At 35.9% G+C, this 23,039-nt stretch overlaps 1 protein-coding gene across 1 annotated transcript in view; it reads right to left on the reverse strand.

Annotated features, from left to right (window-relative positions):
* Window positions 1-5,886: 5,886 nt before the first annotated feature.
* LOC145665055 (trophoblast glycoprotein-like) overlaps window positions 5,887-23,039 on the reverse strand; it is an 84,012-nt gene continuing 66,859 nt past the window's right edge. The window contains exon 2 of the mRNA XM_081732312.1: window positions 5,887-11,631. Coding sequence (XP_081588438.1) covers window positions 10,425-11,591 — 1,167 coding nt within the window. The 5' untranslated portion in view covers window positions 11,592-11,631 and the 3' untranslated portion in view covers window positions 5,887-10,424. The remainder of the gene's footprint in view (window positions 11,632-23,039) is intronic.

Raw genomic sequence — 23,039 nt, forward strand, 5'->3', positions numbered from 1 at the left:
TGGCTTTCTGATATGAAAAAAGGACGCTGTAAAATCTATCCAAGCCTGTGGTTGAGTACTGAATGACTTATTTCACAAATTAAACCTAAATCAAGCTTTTAAATCACGTCTGTCCTGTTCGTTCAGATACTGTGTTTATATACCACACTCGTTCTCAACGGTACGATCGGTTGTGTTTATATACAGCACACCTCAACGGAATAATCAGCTGTATTTATATGCCACATTCGTCTATAAAGGGTGAATGCCGGTCGCAAAGGAGTAAATTGACACAAGTGCTGAGATTCTGTGTTATTGAACACGATGCGATTTTTAACAAAACATAAGCTTTTGTCTTTGGAAACATTCTGTATGTAAAGGTGTTAGTCATTATTGTTGGCACACGCAAGGTTAGCCAAGCTAATTAAGTGACAAAAGAAAAGAAAAGAACAGGATGGGAAGTGACACCTAAATATGTCTGACGCAAATAAAACTGAAACAAGGTTCATTCGCTTTCCCGTCGACTCATGTTTGTATGTATCTTTCATGTCACAACAATTCATTTTTTTATTATTACTATTATTATTATTATTATTATTATTATTATTTTCCTGATGGACATCTCCTTCCTCTGCACCGTTTGCTGTTTCACAAGCGAAAAGAGTTTCACTTTCCTGGTCATGTAACAACTGCGTCACAATAGCCCTCAGGCTGGTCATGTGAGAGAATTAGCTATCTAGACCGGTCGACTTTCTAACGAGATGTTAACTTTTCTCTCTTCCCAAAAGCTGCGTGATTTAAGGAAATGCTTTGTTTATTCATCATATTTATTTCTGCAGATACACATGTACCAGCTTTTGTTTATATATATCATTTAATTGAATGCTGCTCCATCTATGTTCAGAACTACTTATAACTTAAATGAAGGTAAAATTTGACCACAGCAAACAAACACGCTGGGACACTATATGTTATACAATTACATTTCTTAATATAATTTTTAATATGGAATCTTCACATTTTGCCTAACTCTCATTTTGCCTAATACTTTATCAACTGTCAATCACAGATAAAAACGATATCCGCCACTTTAAGTGAAATGCCAATTCTCATTTTGCCTAATTCCCACTACGCCTAACGATATTATCAGGAAGGAAATATTTTTTTATATAGAAGATCTGACAGTATTTCCGAACAACTATATCATGAACAATGTTTCCACTTGTTCGTTTTGAAAGAGCCAGTGAGGCATATTTGTATTTACAAGATGCTCCTGATGTTTGACAGCAGCAGGAATTCCATGACTATATGGTAGAGACATGAGTAGATGACACGGATCTTATTATTATCATTTGAAATGAATAACTTCTTTTAAAGCAAACTTAGTTGTTCATTGTGGTAAGTTGTTGGTATGATTGTAGTAATTTCTTTGATGTAAGTTATTTGATACATTTTATGTTATTTGAAATAAATATAGCTTTTGGATGTAAGTTTCTGTCATTTATTTATGTGTAAGTACGGAAACACAGCCAGATCTTCTATATATGAGGTATTTCCGTGCTGATAAGATCGTTAGGTGTAATGGGAATTAGGCAAAATGAGAATTGGCATTTCATCTAAAATGGCGGATGTGGTTTTTATCTGTGATTGAGGCTAGTTTCTGACGGAAGCATTTATCGTAGCATTTGTTGTAGCAAAAATCGTATCATCGATATCCTACCGTAGCAAATGCTATAGCATTACCCATGCCATGGCATTTCTTGTCGATAGAACCTGATCTATTTCCTAGCATTTTCTCCATTTCTGGTCCGATTGCAGCGCCGTGGTGTGTTGAAAGGAAGCGAAAGATTTTGTGCCAAATATTCATGCTCTTGTTTTGTGTGGGAAATTGAATTGTATTAAAGAAAAAAAAAAGTTGGAGTAGAGATGTTATTATTATGCTGATTGAAAAATGTAAGGAGCATCCTTGTCTGTATAAAGAACTTTTCGAAGGCTTTATTATTCATACGCAGGAAGTTCTTGAATGCAATAGGATCCTCAGGCTTCAGTTCTTTCTCTACCATAGAAAGAACTGCAATATTATCATCCCTCCACAACAACCAATTCTTTGCCCACATACTTCTTTGTAGTTTTCGTTTTTTAATATAACCACCAAGAACTGTTGTTACAACCACTATAGCTTTAGCTATCTCACGCTTTAGTTTCGGAGCCATAATTGCGCTTTTCTTCAGTGATTTGTTTGCTACGTCACGACAAGATGCTTATCAAAATGCTACCGTGTAAATGCACCATGTAAGTTACTTTCGATGCCATAGAATATTATACGAGATTTTTGGCACCACATCTGCTACGAGAAATGCTACGATAAATGCTTCCGTCTAAAACTAGCCTGACAGCTAATAAAGTGTTAGGCAAAATGGAAATTAGGCCAAATGAGGAGTACCTAAATCTTTTAATATAGTAAGCATGTGATACAATTGAACATTGATTTATTCTTTGGAATGTGCATCATTAATGACCATGAAGGACATGTTCAATATGTGCACCTTTTTGGCGTATCACCTCATAAAGAAGTTATTTACAATCCTACGACACAAGTCCTCTCCAATTCTCTGGAAAAGAATGTCGGGATGGTTGTTCGCAGTTCCATGAGATTTCATGCTTTGCTCTCACGTAGATCATCATCATCGTCATCATCATGGGTATTCTGCCGTTATTGGCAGGTCATTTGCCGCAACTGAGAAGCTTCAATGCTCAAGGGTCTTCAGCTAACCACTTCCTCTTCAAGTACGGATTTTCTGTTTTGATATCGTCCATTAATTGTAGTCTCCTTCGCCCTATCCCTCTCTTTCCTGCCACCATATCCTCTAGCACATCCATCATGATTAAATTCCTTCTTAGCCAATGTCCAACCAGTTTCTCTTCCTCTTTTTAATAATATCTAAAATTGTTCTTTTCTCCCCAACCATTTGTAATATCCTCATTCGTTTCCCGCTCGACCCAACTAATTCTTTCCATTCTTCTCCGTACTCACATTTCGAAAGCTTCCAGTCGTTTTTCATCATCTTTGCGTAATGTCCATGTTTCTGCCCCATACAGCACAATACTCCACACGAAGCATTTTATGAGTCTTTTTCTCAACTCTTTATTCAAGGTACCAGAAAATAGACTTTTCTTCCTCCTAGAGGCTTCTTTCGCCATTCCTATCCTTCCTTTTATTTCATGATCGCACTTCATATGGTCAGTAATAATACCACCCAAGTATCAAAAACTATCCACCTGTTCTATTTTATCCCCTTTTATTTCCATATTTGATACTGACCCCTTCGTTCCGATCACCATAGCTTTTGTCTTTCTAACATTTATTTTCATCCTATATTCTTCCCAGCCCTTCCTCAAGTATTCTAACATCTTATTGATTTTCTGTTCCCATATAAAAAAAACAAACAAAAAAAAAAAACAGGGATATTCAGTGGAAGTTCTTCTGGTTGACTTACTGGCGCTCCATGTCAAAGGCCACTCGTACCACGGTAATATTCTCTTGCGCATAGACTGTAGCGAGACGCGGTAGTTTCCTTTTCAAAACACTACACTCGGTTTGAAACTTTGTGGGTGGGTAGTGTATACACAGTGTATCTGCAGGGTACTCATCTGGTACGAAAATTAACACGAAAACATTCAACTGTTGCACCCACATTCTTTTGTTTCCACGCAAAACAACACTGTTTTCACTTTCTGTTCAAGTGTCAACCGGCCTTTGTTCGCCATTTTGAAAACCAACGAACGCCACACCGCACATGCACGGCATTCACAAAAGTTGAGGCATGCATGAATCCGCGTTACAAAATTGGAACACACTAAACCTTCACTCTTGAATTTTATTACATATTTTCAGTGTGTCTATCTAAATCTTTGTTCTCTACACAGCGCATCATTCACATAAGAGCATGAATCTCCTTGTCATTCCTCACAATATCTGTACATGTTCCTTTATAGACACAAGTGAAAGACGTCTTGATAAAAATCGGCAAGAGGTATCATAAAAGAGAGATTTTTCGATTTTTAAAAAGTATCTCGTACCGTTGCAAGATTTCAGCCTATACTTCCGGTTGGAGTTTCTAATTCATGTATGACCAGTGTTTTCTTTCTTCTTGTATGTAGTATGTAATAAGAAAAAATACATTACACACACAGTTAATTATGCCAGTGACATATGGTGTTCATTGGGTAAAACACTCGAAAAAATAAGGATTCATCTTAGACTGGAGAAATGATTACCTTTCGGTTTTCATTATGATTCAGCCGGAGAGATATACTAATCGCGTATACAAATGTGTGGTGTTGGAATGTATAACTTGTAGGATATGATACTTTTTAAAAATATTTTGACACTTCCAGTGTATCCCTAAAAAGGTACGATAATAAAGAAACAACAGCCACGTTGTTTTTAAAAAATACTCAATTAGAACTGAACAATCTACACAAAATTTGCAATCGATCAATGAAAACGGCATCTTTCGAAAGTCTATGGTTTCCCAGAACTCACTGTCGAATGGAATGCCCACAAACAAACTGTTCTTGACCATAAATGTATAAACCTAGCATCTTAATATATAGATATTTCATGCGCCACACTATATATTATTAATTTGTGTTATAGTTTCGACAATGTACTATTTGTTTTCATGAAACATATGATCTTAATGAACAGATTATTAATAATAATGTTCGCTTTGATCAGATTTAACTTTTATTTAAATCATTTTATTCCTTTTAGTCGAGCAAAAGACCTAGCATACTCTTTGATCTTTATTTCATTGTTGTAAAACAAGAAAATCCAGCACAAGGATATTACACCGTTCGGGAACAAAGAAACGCATCCGATATTTACCATGCTAAGGTGGAGAACTACAATGGCTCACAAATTAGTGGTGAAGAGGTCCATGGTTCGATCACCTTCCAGGCGAGTTTTGGTAGACAACATCCTGTCCGTGAGTGTTTTCTCGAGGTTCTCCCGTTTTCTCGCGTGTATAAATTATTTCAAAATTGTTTACTCCTATTAATTAGCCGTGTTCTTTAGCCTAAAGACCATAGATGTCGGATATGAAACTAGAAATTTTGTTTCATTTTCATCAAACTTGTTTTGGTAGTACACCTTGACAAAATTAGTGGAGTGTAAAAAATTGTGGAGAGTTGGAATGGACACTAATAATAAAACAGTGAAAGAAATGTTTGAAACAAAAGGAATTCTGACAATTATTTGAGTTGCAACGCAAAGTGTAGAACATAGCCCTACAATTAGTTTACTTTAGTACCAAAAGCAAACTATTAGTTAAGATGTCAAATGCGAACGGAAAATTCCAGCAAGGATAATGTAGCGTTTATTTTTGCTTAACGATCAACTATACGGATTGTACAACAGGTTCCACGTATTAAATCCATGTGTTTATACTGTGAGAACGTTTTTTTTTTTTTTAAGTCGTACAATTTCTATTATAATTCCCACTATTCTTTTTACTTAGATCTCGTATATGCATATCGGTAACGTTCGTTTACAAATTTCCATGCACATGCACTGATAACTTTAATATAAATAAATAGAAAGAGCAACGCTTTAAAAAAGTACTATTATCTAGCACTGCAAATATAACTATGGTATTATGGCACGCACATATTGCTATAAGGTGATTCATTGCACATTCAGGACACTGAAGCGGAAAACAGAAGAATAAGTTCAATATGTGGTGCTCATCAACGTATTAACATTGGAATTTATACACCAACAAAAGAACATTTATATCACAACGTAAACACAGACAATAACACACATTGTTTTTATTTGGTATGCATCTAGCATACGAAATTACACCAAATCATAAACAAATTTAATAAAATAAGTACAACACGTTTGTCTTAATTCTTTATTGTTCATAAAGAAGTACAAAATAGAAGAGTTAATAATTTATCAAAAATTGATATTTTAAAATTTTCTTTTACAAATTATTATTTCACAATATCATTACAAAACATTAAAATATGTTAAAGTTGATGCTTCACATAAAGTTCAAGGAAGTTTTAAAACTACAACAATTCGCAATCTGTTGTTTTTGTTTATAAATTGTGCTTTAAGACATTTTATATACACGATCATTTTCCATTTAGTTTTGTATCAAACATTCCACCAAGCTAAAGACTGAACAAGTTGTAGTAAAGTGTACAACATTTGATTTAAGTCATTTTCCATATAACATTGCTTCAAAGAAAACAACTTTGATATATCTTCAGTATCATTTTTGGATTAAAAAATTCATTCTCACCAAGTTTATCCTCATTGACATAGAATTTATCCATTACTAGTATAGGCTCTTCATGAAAAGTAATCTTAGCGTTTTAATACAGATCGAAATTCATTTAAAGAGGCTTACTATTGTGGAAATTGAATTACCTATCTGAATAAACAGTCGAATGAAAAAATGTCAAGAGAGTAATGAATATTACTTTTCAATATTTAATCTGTATAGGATCTATTGAACCAAATTGTCACTGCAAATATTCATACAAGAAAACTTAGATACAACATACTATGGCAAAGTATGATCATGTCTTAACAAGCCTAAAGTTATAATACAATTTTCTCCGATTTAATATATTTAAAAAGATTAACATTACAATTTATATGTATAATGGAATAGCGAGTAAGACCTGATTAAATACTTTCCTTGTTAAGGTGAAACAGGAAGCATATTGGAGATTAGAAAGTCATGTTGACCTGTACATATGAAAAATATTGATTACCAGCATTATCATATGTAAGTTATTAAGACGTAGAATACGAGGCTAATATAATCTTTATACCGTTCAGCTTAAGAATAGATGTTGAACTTATAATGAACATTTCTTCGTAGAAATTGTGTCCTAAGTTTTCTGTAGTCTTCTTTTGTTGTAGGCGCCAATATGCCATCGGCACTTGTAAAGTTGAAAGGTATCAACAGATATAATTGTAAAAAAAATTACAATTCATTCATTCATTATCTTCAAATGTCTTCTAGACTTTTTGTTTTTGGCGCCTGTCCACCAACTGCGTACAGATTTATAACCTGACTGCAAAATTATTTTAGTGAAACTCGTAAGAATATCACACACCAAATTGTCCTACATGGTCACGAGCATTGCATTAAATTACATAATAATGAAACTCAAAAATCATAAAGCTTTATTCGTTGATGATATTTACTAAGCAATACTGCATTCTTCAGTGTAGGTTTATTTTGAAAGGGCACAGCCATTATGCCTGCAAATTTAGCGTTTTCTAGATAAAATTACACACAAACTACCGGAAAACTATGCATTTTCACTAGGTAACTTGCACGAGGAAACTTTTATTGTGACCAGACGGGGTGCGTAGTATCATGAGTGACGCGCTAATGTTATGATTTTAGGGTGAAATTACGGTACAGACTAAAAGACTCCATACATAAGAAACTTTAACGAACGCTTTTCAGGATAAATTTCCAGATTTTAAGTACCCAAATATATTATCTCACAAAGTAAAGACTAGTGAGTTTATGTAGGACTATATAGATATCTCTAACTGAAGTAAGAAGGAAAATCTCTTTAGAATAGTTTTTAAGTCACTGAAGTTGATTTTACAAAAAAACAGTATATGCATAGCTTTGGTTTTTAACTTATGCATCGTTATTGTTATTCTATATATAGGAGGCGCGAAGTGTAAACGCGGGTTAAGAAAAATATCTTCAAAATACATTATGTTATACATGTCTTTCTATTTTGATATTATTTGATTTTACTTCTCCAGATTCCACTGACTAACGCTGTCCATTTTTGTAACTGGACACAGAACGCAACACTTATATTGTCAAATGAGGCTAAATTTTAACAGCAAAGTTAAGTAACTCGTCAAAATGTGTTAAGAGTCTGACAATAATCTATACTGGTTCTTGAACAAACGGATCAGCGGACTGATCTTTATCGACATCACATCTAACATATGATGCAGGACACTGTCATGTCATTGGCATTGAGTAAGGATATGGAATTTCTAACTTTTCAACACGAGCGGTTTACCTCCTGATCAAGCTTACCAAATTACATATGGAGTTTCCATAATCATGGATTGGAAGCGAAGATCCAATAGAGTGGTCGTGTGCACGCACAGGTGTATAATGTAAAGTTATCAGTACGCAGAGATTTTCAATAAATATATGTACTCTAGGTTTGTGCACCGATAATGGCGGAGCTCTATTACAGATATTTTGATAGTAAATGGTTGGTAAGTCCACACACCTATCCATAATAATGGCAGTCATATTGAAATGTTTTTATCTATCGTGTTATGTCCAAGCTAGTATGAGAATGATAAAGACTTTTGAGCACCATTCTAATGCTTTACAATGGTAATATACAGGTAACATAAAGTAAGATAAACTTGAATGTAAGTATCTATAATGCAAACACTGCACACAATACACACTAAAACATACCATACATTTTCGCAAGCAAGAAGTTTACAATGGCAATGATTTCCAACAGTGGAGCCGTAAGTTAGTTGTAGGCGTGAGGAAAGAATAAAGTTATTATTTATTTATTTATTTTTTTTTTAGTTTAACGTCCCTCGATGTTTCCTTTACATTAAAGGAGACAGATAATTAATGGAAGTGAATGCTTAAGAAATTAAATGCTTGTGCTCTTCCATTGGGAATCGAACCCGGAACGACATACGCTAATCACTATACTAAATTTAGCAGTGAAGGCTTTCACGGGCTAGGAACTTTGTTACTTCGCTTGCTCTGCTTTCGAATCACCAGCTGATTTAGAAAAGTACTCCTTAATGTTTCATGTGTGAGTGTAAAAATGTATGAAAGGGATTTGTCTACCTTTTTTTCCCTGATATCCTATATTTTTACATACATTAACCTTTGTAGCAAATGTGACGTAATTGATTCCACAAGTAATTCAATATGCTTGTTACTTCCAAATTTTTCCCTAAAAAGTGAACGAAGTACGGGAAACAATACAAAATATGAACAAATTTTGCTCAAACAATGAAACAAATTTCAAACAAACAATGAAAGATACACTGTTTCGATACCATTTAATAATAATGTCCACAACCTTAGTTGAGTTAATAATACTTATCTATAGCTCACTTAATTTGCAATTTTCAGAGTTGGAGGTCTTATACAACAAACTTTTTCGGTTGGCACTAGAATATTTTCTCAAATGCAATGAAGGATGAAATTTTCATGTCCATTTTCTGCACACAATATTCACATTTTTGGGCCTTATGCAGAGACGTTCTGGCGTATGATTCGCGTCATACTAAAGGCCTGACTACTGCAGGAAACATATTTTAGTCGAACTCTTTAGTATGGCACTAATCACACGTCAGAACGACTCTGCATGAGACCCTTTATTACTACGGTAGAACAAAGATATTTACAAACCACGACAATTAGTGGCAGGACGGAACAGTTTCGAATATTATTAAAATATTAATAGGCACATTGTTGCTGTTCATCTTTACTCCTCACAGAAACCAGCTAATACATATAGATTATTTTCGTCCATACTTTCATATGTGCACATACTAGAAACGTAACATTATATTGCTACACAATGTAAGTACTCATACCATTTCACAAGATTTCGACAAATTAGGAAATAACTACATACTATGAATGATGTTGATTTACCCATAATACAACTTTGTAAAAAAAAAAAAAATCTCTCAACGTGATTATTAAACCGTACTGACTTTGAGATACTTTATATTAAGAACACTAAATGTGGTAACTGAATCTAATATATTACAACTACTCGACTTTGTAGTTCATAGAACCTGGTAGAATTATCTAACAATTTACTGTTTTCACTAGATTATAAGTAGTGCGTTACAACACAAGAATTTGCCCATTGTTAAAAATTATAATCCAGCCGAACAAGAAACAGTATACTTTTATTCCATTACACAACTTTTATTACCGGTATATGTGTTATGTAAATTAGCTTGGCATTAACTGTACACTTAAAAAGTACATTTTTTTTCCTAGCTGTGCCCGAAACTTCTTTTGGTTTTGTCCCTCACTCAGTCATACGAGCTTCTTCGTAGCTATAAAGGCTAGTTTTTCGAACAGAGGTTAACGCCTACAAATTTAAACATTTGTAAATTTTAACTAACATTAAAAATTAGATATAACATTCACTCGCTTGTCACAAAAGTAGTTTTTTTTAAACTAAAAAAAACCGTATAGCTAGTCAGAATGTTAAAGAATGGTATCAACTGACTCAGTTCAACGTAAATACTACAAACTCAGCATTCTCTTGCATTCAATTTATACAGAAACAGTCATGATGTCTATATTCCGAAGATGTAGTGTAGCTTTTGCCACAAATGATGAGTTCTAATTGTAACAATATTTTACATATCACACATCCATCTCTTGTTCTTCTTTACCAATTGTCGTATATTGAACCTTTCTAGAAACAGTCTCTAAGATAGGATTCACTCTATGGATAATCCACTTTCGATTCATGAAAGCCACAATAAGAAGCAAGCCACAGATGACTCCAATAAGAATCATTAAAATAGCAAATGTCGCATGGTGGTGTTCATCGGAACGAACTGTAGCACACTGTATCTGTTTTAAATTTATAACTTTTTCTCCAAAATTTGAAGCTGGTACTCCGTTGTGGCACGTCAAGGACTCCTTGTTACGAACTTCCACTTTGGTAGACTGCAACCATGAGTAGAAATCGCGAATATGGCAGTCACATGAGAACGGATTTCCACTCAAGTCAATGAGTAGATTTTGGTTTCTTTTTGGGAACTCATCCAACATTCGGAGGGTTCTCTCTGGTAACACAGATATCCTATTCTTCTCCAAATCTACAAATCTCAGGTGGTGTAAGCACGATAGGTTCGCAGTGATTGTGGACAACCGATTGTCTCCTAAATGGAGATCCATCAGACTTGGTAGATCGCAAAATATCTGAGGATCTGAAAAGAATCCTATTTCATTTTGCTCTAGATGGAGCTTTAATAGTTTTGTGAGGTTACTGTTACTAAAAATATCATGAAGATCTATTAGGTATACGTCAGAGTCCACTCTTTCAGCAAAAGCATTGGTTAAGTGTAATTCCCTAAGGTTAACGAAATTGCTGAAGATCCTGGGATGATGCCTTTCTCCCGTTATTAGGATGTCATTGTGATTCAGAATCAACCTCTCTACATTGGACACTCGGTGATAACTCTTTCCTTTAATTTCTTCAATGCCATTATTGGACATGTCTACTATCTTCAACTTTTCATAATCTTTGAAAGTTCCAAACACATTCCACGGCAACTGAGGAATATTGTTACCTGTAAATATTAAAACTTCCGTTTCAGCTGGGAGTTCTTCGAGCACTGTGCTTGTTGTGAATCCGGTGTTTGTGCAGTTAACTACATATCGTGTGCTTCGTTCGAACAACGTCTTTTTACAACTACAACGGCCTTCGAATTTCCTTGGACAGCCTGTTGAATCTCGAATATCATCTCCTAGGCATCCGTGCAACAGTAGAAGAACTGTTAAAAAGGATTTTATTGGTGTCATGTTTACTGGCGGCCTGAGTTGAAGATTTGATGTAAAGGATCTGAAAGTATACGAAAAATTCGTATTACATTTGGAAGCAGGTAATCGTATATCCCAACACTGAATAAAGATCGTTACAATTCTGAAACATTTCTAACGTAATTCATAACTTTAAATACTTTTCGATTCACAATTTTAGATAGTTAGTGTCTTAAAGTAAGACAAAATGTACACTCATATCCAAAATTATTGTCGCATGTCTATAAGTATATTGTTGTAGGAATATCATTTGATAACGAATTCGCCCGGTATTTCTTATAATGTTAGTACGTGTATAATCGGCAAAGACATGCATGTGGAAAATTTGATGTCAAAAGAGCAGTAAATAAGAACAATAAAACGAAAATAAATCTTTCTTGTCCATTTAGCAACATTTTGTGTTACTCATTCTATTTTTTGTATTTATAATTCTTTTCCTATGAAATTTACCACAAATATATATTTCCCGATTATACACATAATACCAGTATTAAAAGTACCTTGCAAAATCATTACCAATTATATTCTTACAAGAAGACAGTTATAGATATGTGACAATCATTTTGGACATGAGTGTACATCCCAATAGAGGTCACAGTACAAAGAAATCACGATTACATTACATAAACTAGAATTTATAAATAATGGGGTTTATGACTCAATATGCATCATTGAGATTTTACGTAGGAGGGTTCAAAAGAAAATTATTGAAAGAAATTAGCAAATTATGAACGTATCAAAAAGTATAACTATTTGGTCTAGGAATTAATTCGTGCGGGTGGACAAGAGATGGCGCAACGAACGGAGCGTCCCACAGTTCCGTGTATCCACACATGTGTTGCAAACCCCTGTCATCGCGTATCGTTCCAGTGTTGCCAATTTGGGGGAAAAGTCGCTAAATCTAGGGGATTCGCATTCCAGGATAGCGACAAAAAATAATTTTTCCGATTAGCGACTTTTTTGGTGATTTTGGAATGACGATTTGGCGACTTATTTACAAATCTAGCGACTTTTGTACTGCGAACAACTTATCATAAAATAAGTACTATTAACTCGAATCAGTTCAGATATATGTTTATTTTCCTTTTGCTTATTTGAATCAGTGCAGATGTTCACAAACTGGAAAAGTACTTAACATTTATCTCTATATTCCCGCTTTGATTGCTGTTATCTCTTACCTTCTAACGGGGACCAACTCCAGCTTTTAATGTCCATTAGTTTGCAGAGCTTCTGTTTAGAAGCACAAATATTTCATTAACAATCGCAAACAGATAGTCTGTAGAAGCGTGAGCAGAAGTGAAGTAAGATTTTTCCTTGACCTTGAATTTTGTTCGTTTTTCTAAACTTATTTTTGTTTTCGTTAAAGCAAATTGATCATAAAATTATATATATATATATATATATATATATATATATATATATATATATATATATATATATATATATATATATATATATATATACAGTGAAACCTGTCTATGTTGGCCACCATCGGTTCCATCGAAAAGTGGCCAACTTAGACAGGTGGCCAACTTACAGAAAATAAGTGTGATTTGTGTATTTTTAGAATAGGATTTCCAGTATTACTCGATTGTAAAATTTTAATAAGCAGTGGCACGACAGCTACTTATAAATAATGTATATAGAGTAATCATAAAAATATACAGTACTAGAAAATATTACTATAGTATGCAAGAGAACCGATTTCTCTGTAAATTTGGGGGGGGGGAGCGTTAAGATGCAAAAGGTGTATATATGAAGATTTTAAGACAAATTGCACTCAAATTATACCAAATATTGTATACTCATAAATAAAATGGGGCCACATGAGCTTTGGGGGACCGGGCCCCCTCGGTCCACCCCAGGATCGGCGCTCTTGATAGTATGTTTAATATATATGCATACTTTTCTCTTCCTGAAAACTAGTTTGGTACATTGGATTATTCGGATTGAAAACACAATAGCACAAACAACCATGAAATAGAAGTGTATGTACGCAGTTTATTGAAATTGATATTATAGCACACTGAGTTATTCAGATTGAAAACAAGAAAAGCTAAGTTATAAATTGAGAAATTCATATGCAATTTATATGACTTCTTTTCAGCTGTTACTGAATGGTGGTTCATTCTAGACATATTTGCTTTATTCCTTTTGTCAGATATGCACATTCTAATATTGTAGTTAACTACCTCCTGTTAATGAACTAGAAGTGTTTCCCTCGGAGCAAAAGATGTTTTGAGAAAATCTTGAGGGAATTCATGTCTCAAAACCTCCGCTACCTAGCTTCCCACTGATGAAAGGAGGCGATATAGCTAATGGTTTTACCAAAACAGACAAGATAAACAAATACGTACAACCATTTCCTGAATTCCTGTACGTGCTTTTTCTTATTCACACCTTCCTTCACCACCCTTTTATGAGGGTAGTTTTCTGGCCATTGACCTCCAAGAACAAATCTTGCGAATCTATGCTTCTTTATGTCCAGTCATAATACAGAACATCTGCCTCTCATATGGGAATTCGAAAGAGTTAAGAAAAATAACAAAAATTTATTTTTCGTGGCCAAGATACGCAGGTAAATTTATCATTATCATCATAGGGTAAACATTGCTTCAGTGTGGCCAACTTCCAAGATAGACAGGTGGCCAACTTATAGAGTAGTAAGTAAGGAATGTCTTATGGGAAAATGCAGGTTCAGGACTAACCAGGCCAAGATAAGCAGGTGGCCAAGTTGACAGGTTTCACTGTATATATATATATATATATATATATATATATATATATATATATATATATATATATATATATATATATATATATATATATATATAAGTGAAATTATTGTTAGTTATATATGATATATATGAGCAGGGTCGGATCTATGATTTTCTGAAGGGGAATGCACCAATAACTACCAGTACATTTGAATTCAGTTGGATTTTTAAAAATGCCTTTAGGCATCTGTAGCGTCAGTGAGGAAATGCCCTGGAAATGCTAAGGGTTAGGCTATTTGAGAATGCGTTTTCGAAGCGTTACCCCCCCCCTCCCGCCGTAGCGAACGTGACCAAAGTGGCTATTCGGTAATTTTACTTCCTCCAAAGCTGCGAACCAGTCAGGGTTTCCAGGTCTTTTTTTGCCAGGTCTAGGTCTATAATAGCAGAGTTCCAATACTCTGCACAAAGCATCTTCCAAGCAGCTGTTTCTTGCTAAAATCCCCTTGCCTAGCAACATGTCTTTCCTTTTTTTCCTACCTTTAGACATCTTTTAAACAGCAGGCGGTCTATTGTTCCGAAACTCATCAAATACGCTCGAGCTGACGTTTTCTTCGCGTTTTTATTGCTTTCGCGTTTTTGAATAGCCACCCACATTTAAATACATGGTCAGCGTATTCCAAACGTACGCATGAGTAATAAAAACGCGTGGCGAACGCTTATGATTAGCCACGGGTTAAGTGTCTGTTCTCGGTAAATGCTTTTCTTTCGACTTTTAGAAAACTGACTTAAACTACCGATTTTGCAAAACTTCCCTTTGTTTTAAGCCCAAATGGAAACATGACAGCAGATTTTTTGGGAAGTGTTGCTATTTTCTTCTTATACCTTCTCACTTTAGTTAGTGTACATTTACAACGAAGGGGGGGGGGTGCATGTGTATCTTTGCACCCCCTAAATCTGGCCCTGTATATGAGTCTTTCATATACGTTCTTTTAGCGTATGTAGTATTATGGCTTGAATTGATCACGTATTTTATACACACACACACACACACACACACATATATATATATATATATATATATATATATATATATATATATATATATATATATATATATATATATATATATATATGTGTGTGTGTGTGTGTGTGTGTGTGTGTGTGTGTGCGTGTGTGTGTGTGTGTGTGTGCGTTTGTGTGTGTGTGTGTGTGCGTTTGTGTAATAAAAAGAGGCAAAACTCCACGAAAAATTTTTTAGCGACTTTTCACCCAAAATTGGAGTCATTTCATCTCCTATTTAGCGACTTTTTGTATCAACTTGTTGGCAACACTGTATCGTTCGTAGTATAGGACAGTGGATTAAAGCGTCAACAACACCAGTTTGTAGTTAAGTGAACATGGCGCAATTTGTGCCTGATAAAGTGTTTTTGCGGGGTGTCCTGCTGCATTACTTTAACATGCAGAAAAGTGCGACTGAAAGTCATCGTATTTTGGTGGAAGTGTATGGTGACCATGCTCTAGCTGAGCGAACGTGTCAGAAGTGGTTTGCACGGTTTAGAAGTGGTGATTTCGGCTTGGCAGACCAAGAGCGAGCTGGACAGCCAAAAAAATTTCAAGACGAAGAATTGACAGCATTGCTCGAGCAGGATTCGTGTCAAACGCAGGAACAACTTGCAGCAGCATTAGGCGTTGATCAAACAACAGTCTCCAAACGTTTGAAAGCCATGGGAATGATTCAAAAGATGTCACATTGGGTTCCACATGAATTGAAAGACAGAGACGTTGAAAGACGAAAAACCATTTGCGAATTGCTGCTTCAACGACAGAGCAGAAAGGGGTTTCTGCATCGAATTATTACGGGTGATGAGAAGTGGATCCATTACGAGAACCCTAAACGAAAAAAGGCCTGGGTGAAACCAGGTGAACCAGGTCCATCACAACCAAAACAAGATATTCACTGTGCAAAGGTTATGCTGTGCATATGGTGGGATATGAAAGGTGTGGTGTACTATGAGCTGCTGCAACCGGGTGAAACTATGAATGGAGAACGTTATCGACGACAATTAATGCGTTTGAAGCAAGCTCTGGCCAGAACACGACCAGAATGGGAGAACAGACATGATAAACTTATTGTTCAACATGATAACGCTCGCCCACATGTCGCAAAACCGGTCAAAACCTATTTAGAAAATGTCGGATGGGAAGTTTTACCCCACCCGCCGTATTCACCAGACGTTGCTCCTTCGGACTACTACTTGTTCGATTGCATGAACAACGATTTGATTGGACAGCGGTTTACTTCTTCAGAAGATATCGAAACATGGGTCTCTGACTGGATCGCTTCCAAGGATGAGGACTTCTTTCGCCACGGAATCCGTACATTGCCTGACAGATGGGCGAAAGTGGTGGCTAGCGATGGACAATATTTTTCTTAAGGTATTTATGTATTTTGTGTTTGTACTACAGCTTCAATGTGTGCGTACCAACCGCACGAATTAATTCCTAGACCAAATAATACATGAATAATATGATTTAATCTAGGCCGCACCCAAGTTCACGGGACGGGCGCTGTTTAGCCATTGAAAAAATTCACAAGCAGATGCTGCTTTTTGGGACTTAGCATGTCAGGTGTCAGGTAAGTTTAGGGAAGTCATACTATGCACAGAAATGAAAGAAAGAATTATTTTGTCCGCACAAAGTGCACCCAACCATAATTCATGCGATTTACCTCCATCAAAAGACTCGTAACTTGTATGTGTTGTCTGCAGGTATATACTGTTTCGAGCAACCCTGTACTTACTGAAAAATAACCTTAATTTTAAAACTAAGCTTAGTGCTTTCAGATAGAGACGAGAAAACAGTGGTGGATCAAGCCTGAGCCCGGGGGACCTACGCCCTCCAGTTTTTTGAGTGACAAAAATTATTAAGGCTTTTATTTATATATTATTGAAAATTTTATAGTACACGTTGCCTTTTCTTCTTTATTGAAAACAATTTCAGTTGCAGTTTTTCTGTCATGTAATGTATACAACAATACTTCAAGTCCACAATGCCAACGTCCAACCTAGTCATAATATCCATCAGGAGAGAGTTAAGTTTGATATTTTAGCAGAATCCATGAAAAATTGTAAATCAACTTGCAAACACAGGCAACTGATGAATTAGTTTTTGAATGGATCACGATTATGTGTTCTGTCACTGTGTAGTGGCAGTAAAATACGAGGGTGAGTCAAAAATTATCCGCAATGTAACTATAACTTTCCTTACATTCTTCATGCTGACCTCTGCCCTCGTCCCTGACATTTTCCCTCTCATCTATAACATGTGTCAGGACATTTGATTCCTGTTTGATGCGTATTTTTTTTTTATTTTATTCAATTGCCCTAAAACTTCTGGCCCACTCTGAATATTTTAATGAATAGGATAACAGTATACCAATGAAAAACGTGAAAATTTTCTTAAATTGAAGGTCCTGCACCCACGAAGCAAAATTTGAAATGAGCTGCTCGCAAGGGCGCCAATGTTGTGGTTTCCAAGGAGGGGTAAGTATAAGCGACGTTTAAAAAATAGTTTCAAATTTTGCTGTAACTAATGTAAAAATTCTATTGGATTTTCGATATTCTGAAGTACAATTTCCTCTAAGGGAGGGGGCGAGCGTCCCCTGCCCCCCCTTGATGGGCACCCTTTGGCTGCTCGTACGATCCTGGTGGATCCCAAACCAACATTAAAAAAATGATGCATTAATAAAGAATTGCTGAGACTGGACAGCCTATAACAAAACTAAATGAATTATTCTATAGAAATATGCACCTTTGCATTATTATTATTATTATTATTATTATTATTATTATTATTATCTGTTTGTTCTATATTATTCCTGGGTTAAAATCTTAGGACAGTCGAATAAAATAAAAAAAAATACGCAGCAGAAAGGGGTAGAAGAAGCCTGTATGTTGAAATCTATTTCAAAGCAAGGGCGGACCCCCACGAAGAGCGCACCAAGTTTGGACTCCTCCCCCAAATAGAGCTGGACAAACGTTTGTACATTTTCGTAATAAAACTATACTTGTTTTAGCTGAGAAATGATTAATGTAACCTAAAAATTTGATTTTGCATTTTATCTGTACTCCTTTTTTTTTTCTTATAAAACAAATCTAGTTATATATGATATTTTCGGATCAAAATAAAAAAAATTCTTCTAGGCCTTATATCTGGAGAACTACATATAAACCTCAAGTGATGTAGTGAATTTTTAGTGCATAGTTAGTGACGTGAGTAGGGTGGGGTCACTTGGTGCTGTTTATTTTCCTACTGCGCATGCGCAAACCCTGGACGCTGATTGGCTGGCGCAGGTCACGTGACCCCGCCACGCCCCTTGACGCTGATTGGTTGGCCACGCCCCCTTGACGCTGATTGGTCGGCGCAGGCCACGCCCCCTGACGCTGATTGGTTGGCCACGCCCCCTTGACGCTGATTGGTCGGTGTAGGCCACGCCCCTTGACGCTGATTGGCTGGCGTCGGCCACGCCCCCGGCCACGCTCTTTTACGACCGCCTATCTACTGCGCTGACCGGCCGGCGGAGGACCCCCGTTGATTGGCTGGCGCAGGACCCTCCCTCTTTACGCCGATTGGGTGGCATCGGACCTCGCCTCCCCTGACGCCGATTGGCGGACCCCGTGCACGGTCCGCGCTGATTGGTCGGTGCCGGGCACCGCACACATGCCACATTGCTGTGTAGAATACGAACACATAACATAGCACATACAACATAGCAGGAGTGTATCCGTTCCCTTTTATGAGCACTTATAAGACATAACACCCCCGTTCTCTTTTACGAGCACTTTATAGCAACATAATAGAGCAGAGAAGAAAAAATAACACGCATGCGCAGAAACATTTACATTTCCGATTCGACCATGCTGGTAAAGAATACCACACTTATTTCTACCTGGGTCTTATAGTTTATGTGGGATACGCCCTTTGTATGACACTTAAAAACCCAATCACTCGTAAACGGAGCCGCATATCGAGGTCGTGTCTCCACATTTAGTAATTGGTCATCAACTACTACAAGTTCCAAAATAATGACCATCGAAGTCAAAGGTCAACATACTTAAAACCTAATCACGCGAAAACGGAGCCGCATATTGAGATGCTGTTTCCACATTTAGTAATTGGTCATCGGGTACTACAAGATCCAAAATAATGACCATCGAGGTCAAAGGTCAACATACTTAAAACCTAATCACTCGAAAACGGAGCCACATATTGAGATGCTGTTTCCAAATCTAGTAATTGGTCATCAGGTACTACAAGATCCAAAACATTGACCATCGAGGTCAAAGGTCAACATACTTAAAACCTAATCACTCGAAAACGGATCCATATATTGAGATGCTGTTTCCACATTTAGTAATTGGTCATCGGGTACTACAAGATCCAAAATAATGACCATCGAGGTCAAAGGTCAACATACTTAAAACCTAATAACTCGAAAACGGAGCCACACATTGAGATGATGTTTCCAAATCTAGTAACTGGTCATCAGGTACTACAAGATCCAAAACATTGACCATAGGGGTCAAAGGTCAACATACTTAAAACCTAATCACTCGAAAACGGAGCCACATATTGAGATGCTGTTTCCAAATCTAGTAATTGGTCATCAGGTACTACAAGATCCAAAACATTGACCATCGAGGTCAAAGGTCAACATACTTAAAACCTAATAACTCGAAAACGGAGCCACACATTGAGATGGTGTTTCCAAATCTAGTAATTGGTCATCAGGTACTACAAGATCCAAAACATTGACCATCGAGGTCAAAGGTCAACATACTTAAAACCTAATAACTCGAAAACGGAGCCACACTTTGAGATGATGTTTCCACATTTAGTAACTGGTCATCAACTACTACAAGTTCCAAAATAATGACCATCGAGGTCAAAGGTCAACATACTTAAAACCTAATCTCTCGAAAACGGAGCCACATATTGAGATGGTGTTTTCACATTTAGTAATTGGTCATCAGGTACTACATGTTCCAAAATGATGATCATCGAGGTCAAAGGTCAACATACTTAAAACCTAATCACTCGAAAATGGATCCATATATTGAGATGGTGTTTCCAAATCTAGTAATAGGCCATCAGGTACTACAAGATCCAAAACATTGACCATCGAGGTCAAAGGTCAACCTACTTAAAACCTAATAACTCGAAAATGGATCCATATATTGAGATGGTGTTTCCACATTTAGTAATTGGTCATCAGGTACTACAAGATCCAAAACATTGACCATCGAGGTCAAAGGTCAACCTACTTAAAACCTAATCACTCGAAAACGGATCCATATATTGAGATGGTGTTTCCAAATCTAGTAATTGGACATCAGGTACTACAAGATCCAAAACATTGACCATCGGGGTCAAAGGTCAACATACTTAAAACCTAATCACTCGAAAACGGATCCATATATTGAGATGGTGTTTCCAATTCTAGTAAATGGTCATCAACTACTACAAGTTCCAAAATAATGACCATCGAGGTCAAAGGTCAACCTTCTTAAAACCTAATAACTCAAAAACGGGTCCACATATTGAGGTCGTGTTTCCATATTTAGTAATTGGTCATCAGGTACTACAAGATCCAAAATATTGATCATCGAGGTCAAAGATCAACCTTCTTAAAACCTAATAACTCAAAAACGGGTTCACATATTGAGGTCGTGTTTCCACATTTAGTAATTGGTCATCAGGTACTACATGTTCCAAAATAATGATCATCGATGTCAAAGGTCAACATACTTAGCAGAGATATGCCATTTTAGCTAGCTGAGAATTTAAAGAAACCGAGGGAACCTACTCAATTTTCTATCAACGAGAAATGCAATTTCATCTACCTCAGAATTTATGTGCCTTTTTGGGTATATTTTGAACTTTGTCAAAATTTTCGGAGCGGATTTTTAAGTGTTCCTCATAACCTCACCCAAGATAGATTATTTTTTGAAGAATACGTTGTGTTGAATACGATCGTGAAAACCCGGTGTCACAGCGGCAAAAAAAAAGCCGAATATAGATTTTTTTTAAAATAAGCATTTTTTAACTTTGTCAAAATTTTCGATGCGGGTTTTTAAGTGTTCCTCATAACCTCACCCAAGATAGATTATTTTTTGAAATATACGTTGTGTTGAATACGATCGTGAAAACCCGGTGTCACAGCGGCAAAAAAAATAAGCCGAATATAGATTTTTTAAAAAATAAGCATTTTTTAACTTTGTCAAAATTTTCGATGCGGGTTTTTAAGTGTTCCTCATAACCTCACCCAAGATAGATTATTTTTTGAAATATACGTTGTGTTGAATACGATCGTGAAAACCACGCGTCACAGCGTCCAAAAATAAGCCGAATATAGATTTTTTTTAAAATAAGCATTTTTTTTGAACTTTGTCAAAATTTTCGGTGGTGGTTTTGCAAAGTAAAATTCCGTTTTTTTTCTATTTACAGGTTTAGAAAGAATACGTTATTGGGAAAAACACTAATTGGTGTTCTATAGTTGGAACAGTCCCAATTACTTTTTTGTTGCAAATACCTGATTTTTCCGAGAAGAATTTTGCAAAAAAAAAATATATTGCGTTACAGTGAATAATCGTTGAACGTTAAGAATAATAGGCTATTAGAAAAAACACTAATTGGTGTTCTATAGTTGGAACAGTCCCAATTACTTTTTTCTTGCAAGTACCTGATTTTTTCGAGAAGAATTTTGCAAAAAAATATAGCGTTACAGTGAATAATCGTTGAACGTTAAGAATAATAGGTTATTAGAAAAAACACTAATTGGTGTTCTATAGTTGGAAGACAACAATATTCTAAAAGTTAGATAAACAGCAAAAAAATGGAGCGATTTAATATAATATCTGAATCTCAGCAATATTATAGACAGTTTAAAGATAACGGGAATTTACTGACAATTGAATTAACTCCTCCCCCCGAGGGAGAAAACCCCCTTGAATGGGTAGAAAATGGTATTAATGATTTGGTACGGTATGTATTGAGAGGTGTGCTCCCTCATCATCGTGTAGGGTTGACTTTTATAAACCAAAATCACCCAGATAAACCATTCTATTTGTCGTTTCGAACTGCTGAAAATATGACTGCTGAAAATGTGTGGAGTGCGTTAGAAAAAGTAATTCAATCCAATACTTCATTCTTATATCAAGATAGCTTTATTCTCTATTTTCACCACGTCGAATTACCTATTGGAATGGGACGAGTGAAACAGAATTTTTCTGACATAAACGAGTACATAAAACATAACAGAGGTATTATAGTCATTAAAAACCCTGAATACTATTGTTTGGGTCAAGCTCTGGTGGTAGCTATAGGGCTTATTGAACATAAAAATGATAAAAAAGAAAGATATAGATATTGCCATCAATACGCAAAACATATGTTTCAAAAGGTATCCGAGTTAAGTGAAAAGGCTGGTGTTAGCCTAGAGAATGGCGGGGGGATACCGGAATTAAAAAAATTTCAGGCATATTTAGTGGACTATAAAATCACCGTGTATGATGGGTTATCGGGGGAAAAAATATTTTTTGAGGGTCACGGTCATGGCAAACAGATTAATTTGTTATTTATTAACAACCATTATAACGTGATCACTAGCCTAACAGCAGCCTTTTCATGTGTTTACTACTGCGAAGAATGTCAC

This window comes from Thermobia domestica, chromosome 1 (genome assembly GCF_964235325.1).
Source record: "Thermobia domestica chromosome 1, izTheDome1.hap1.1, whole genome shotgun sequence".
In the NCBI taxonomy this organism is placed as follows: domain Eukaryota; kingdom Metazoa; phylum Arthropoda; class Insecta; order Zygentoma; family Lepismatidae; genus Thermobia; species Thermobia domestica.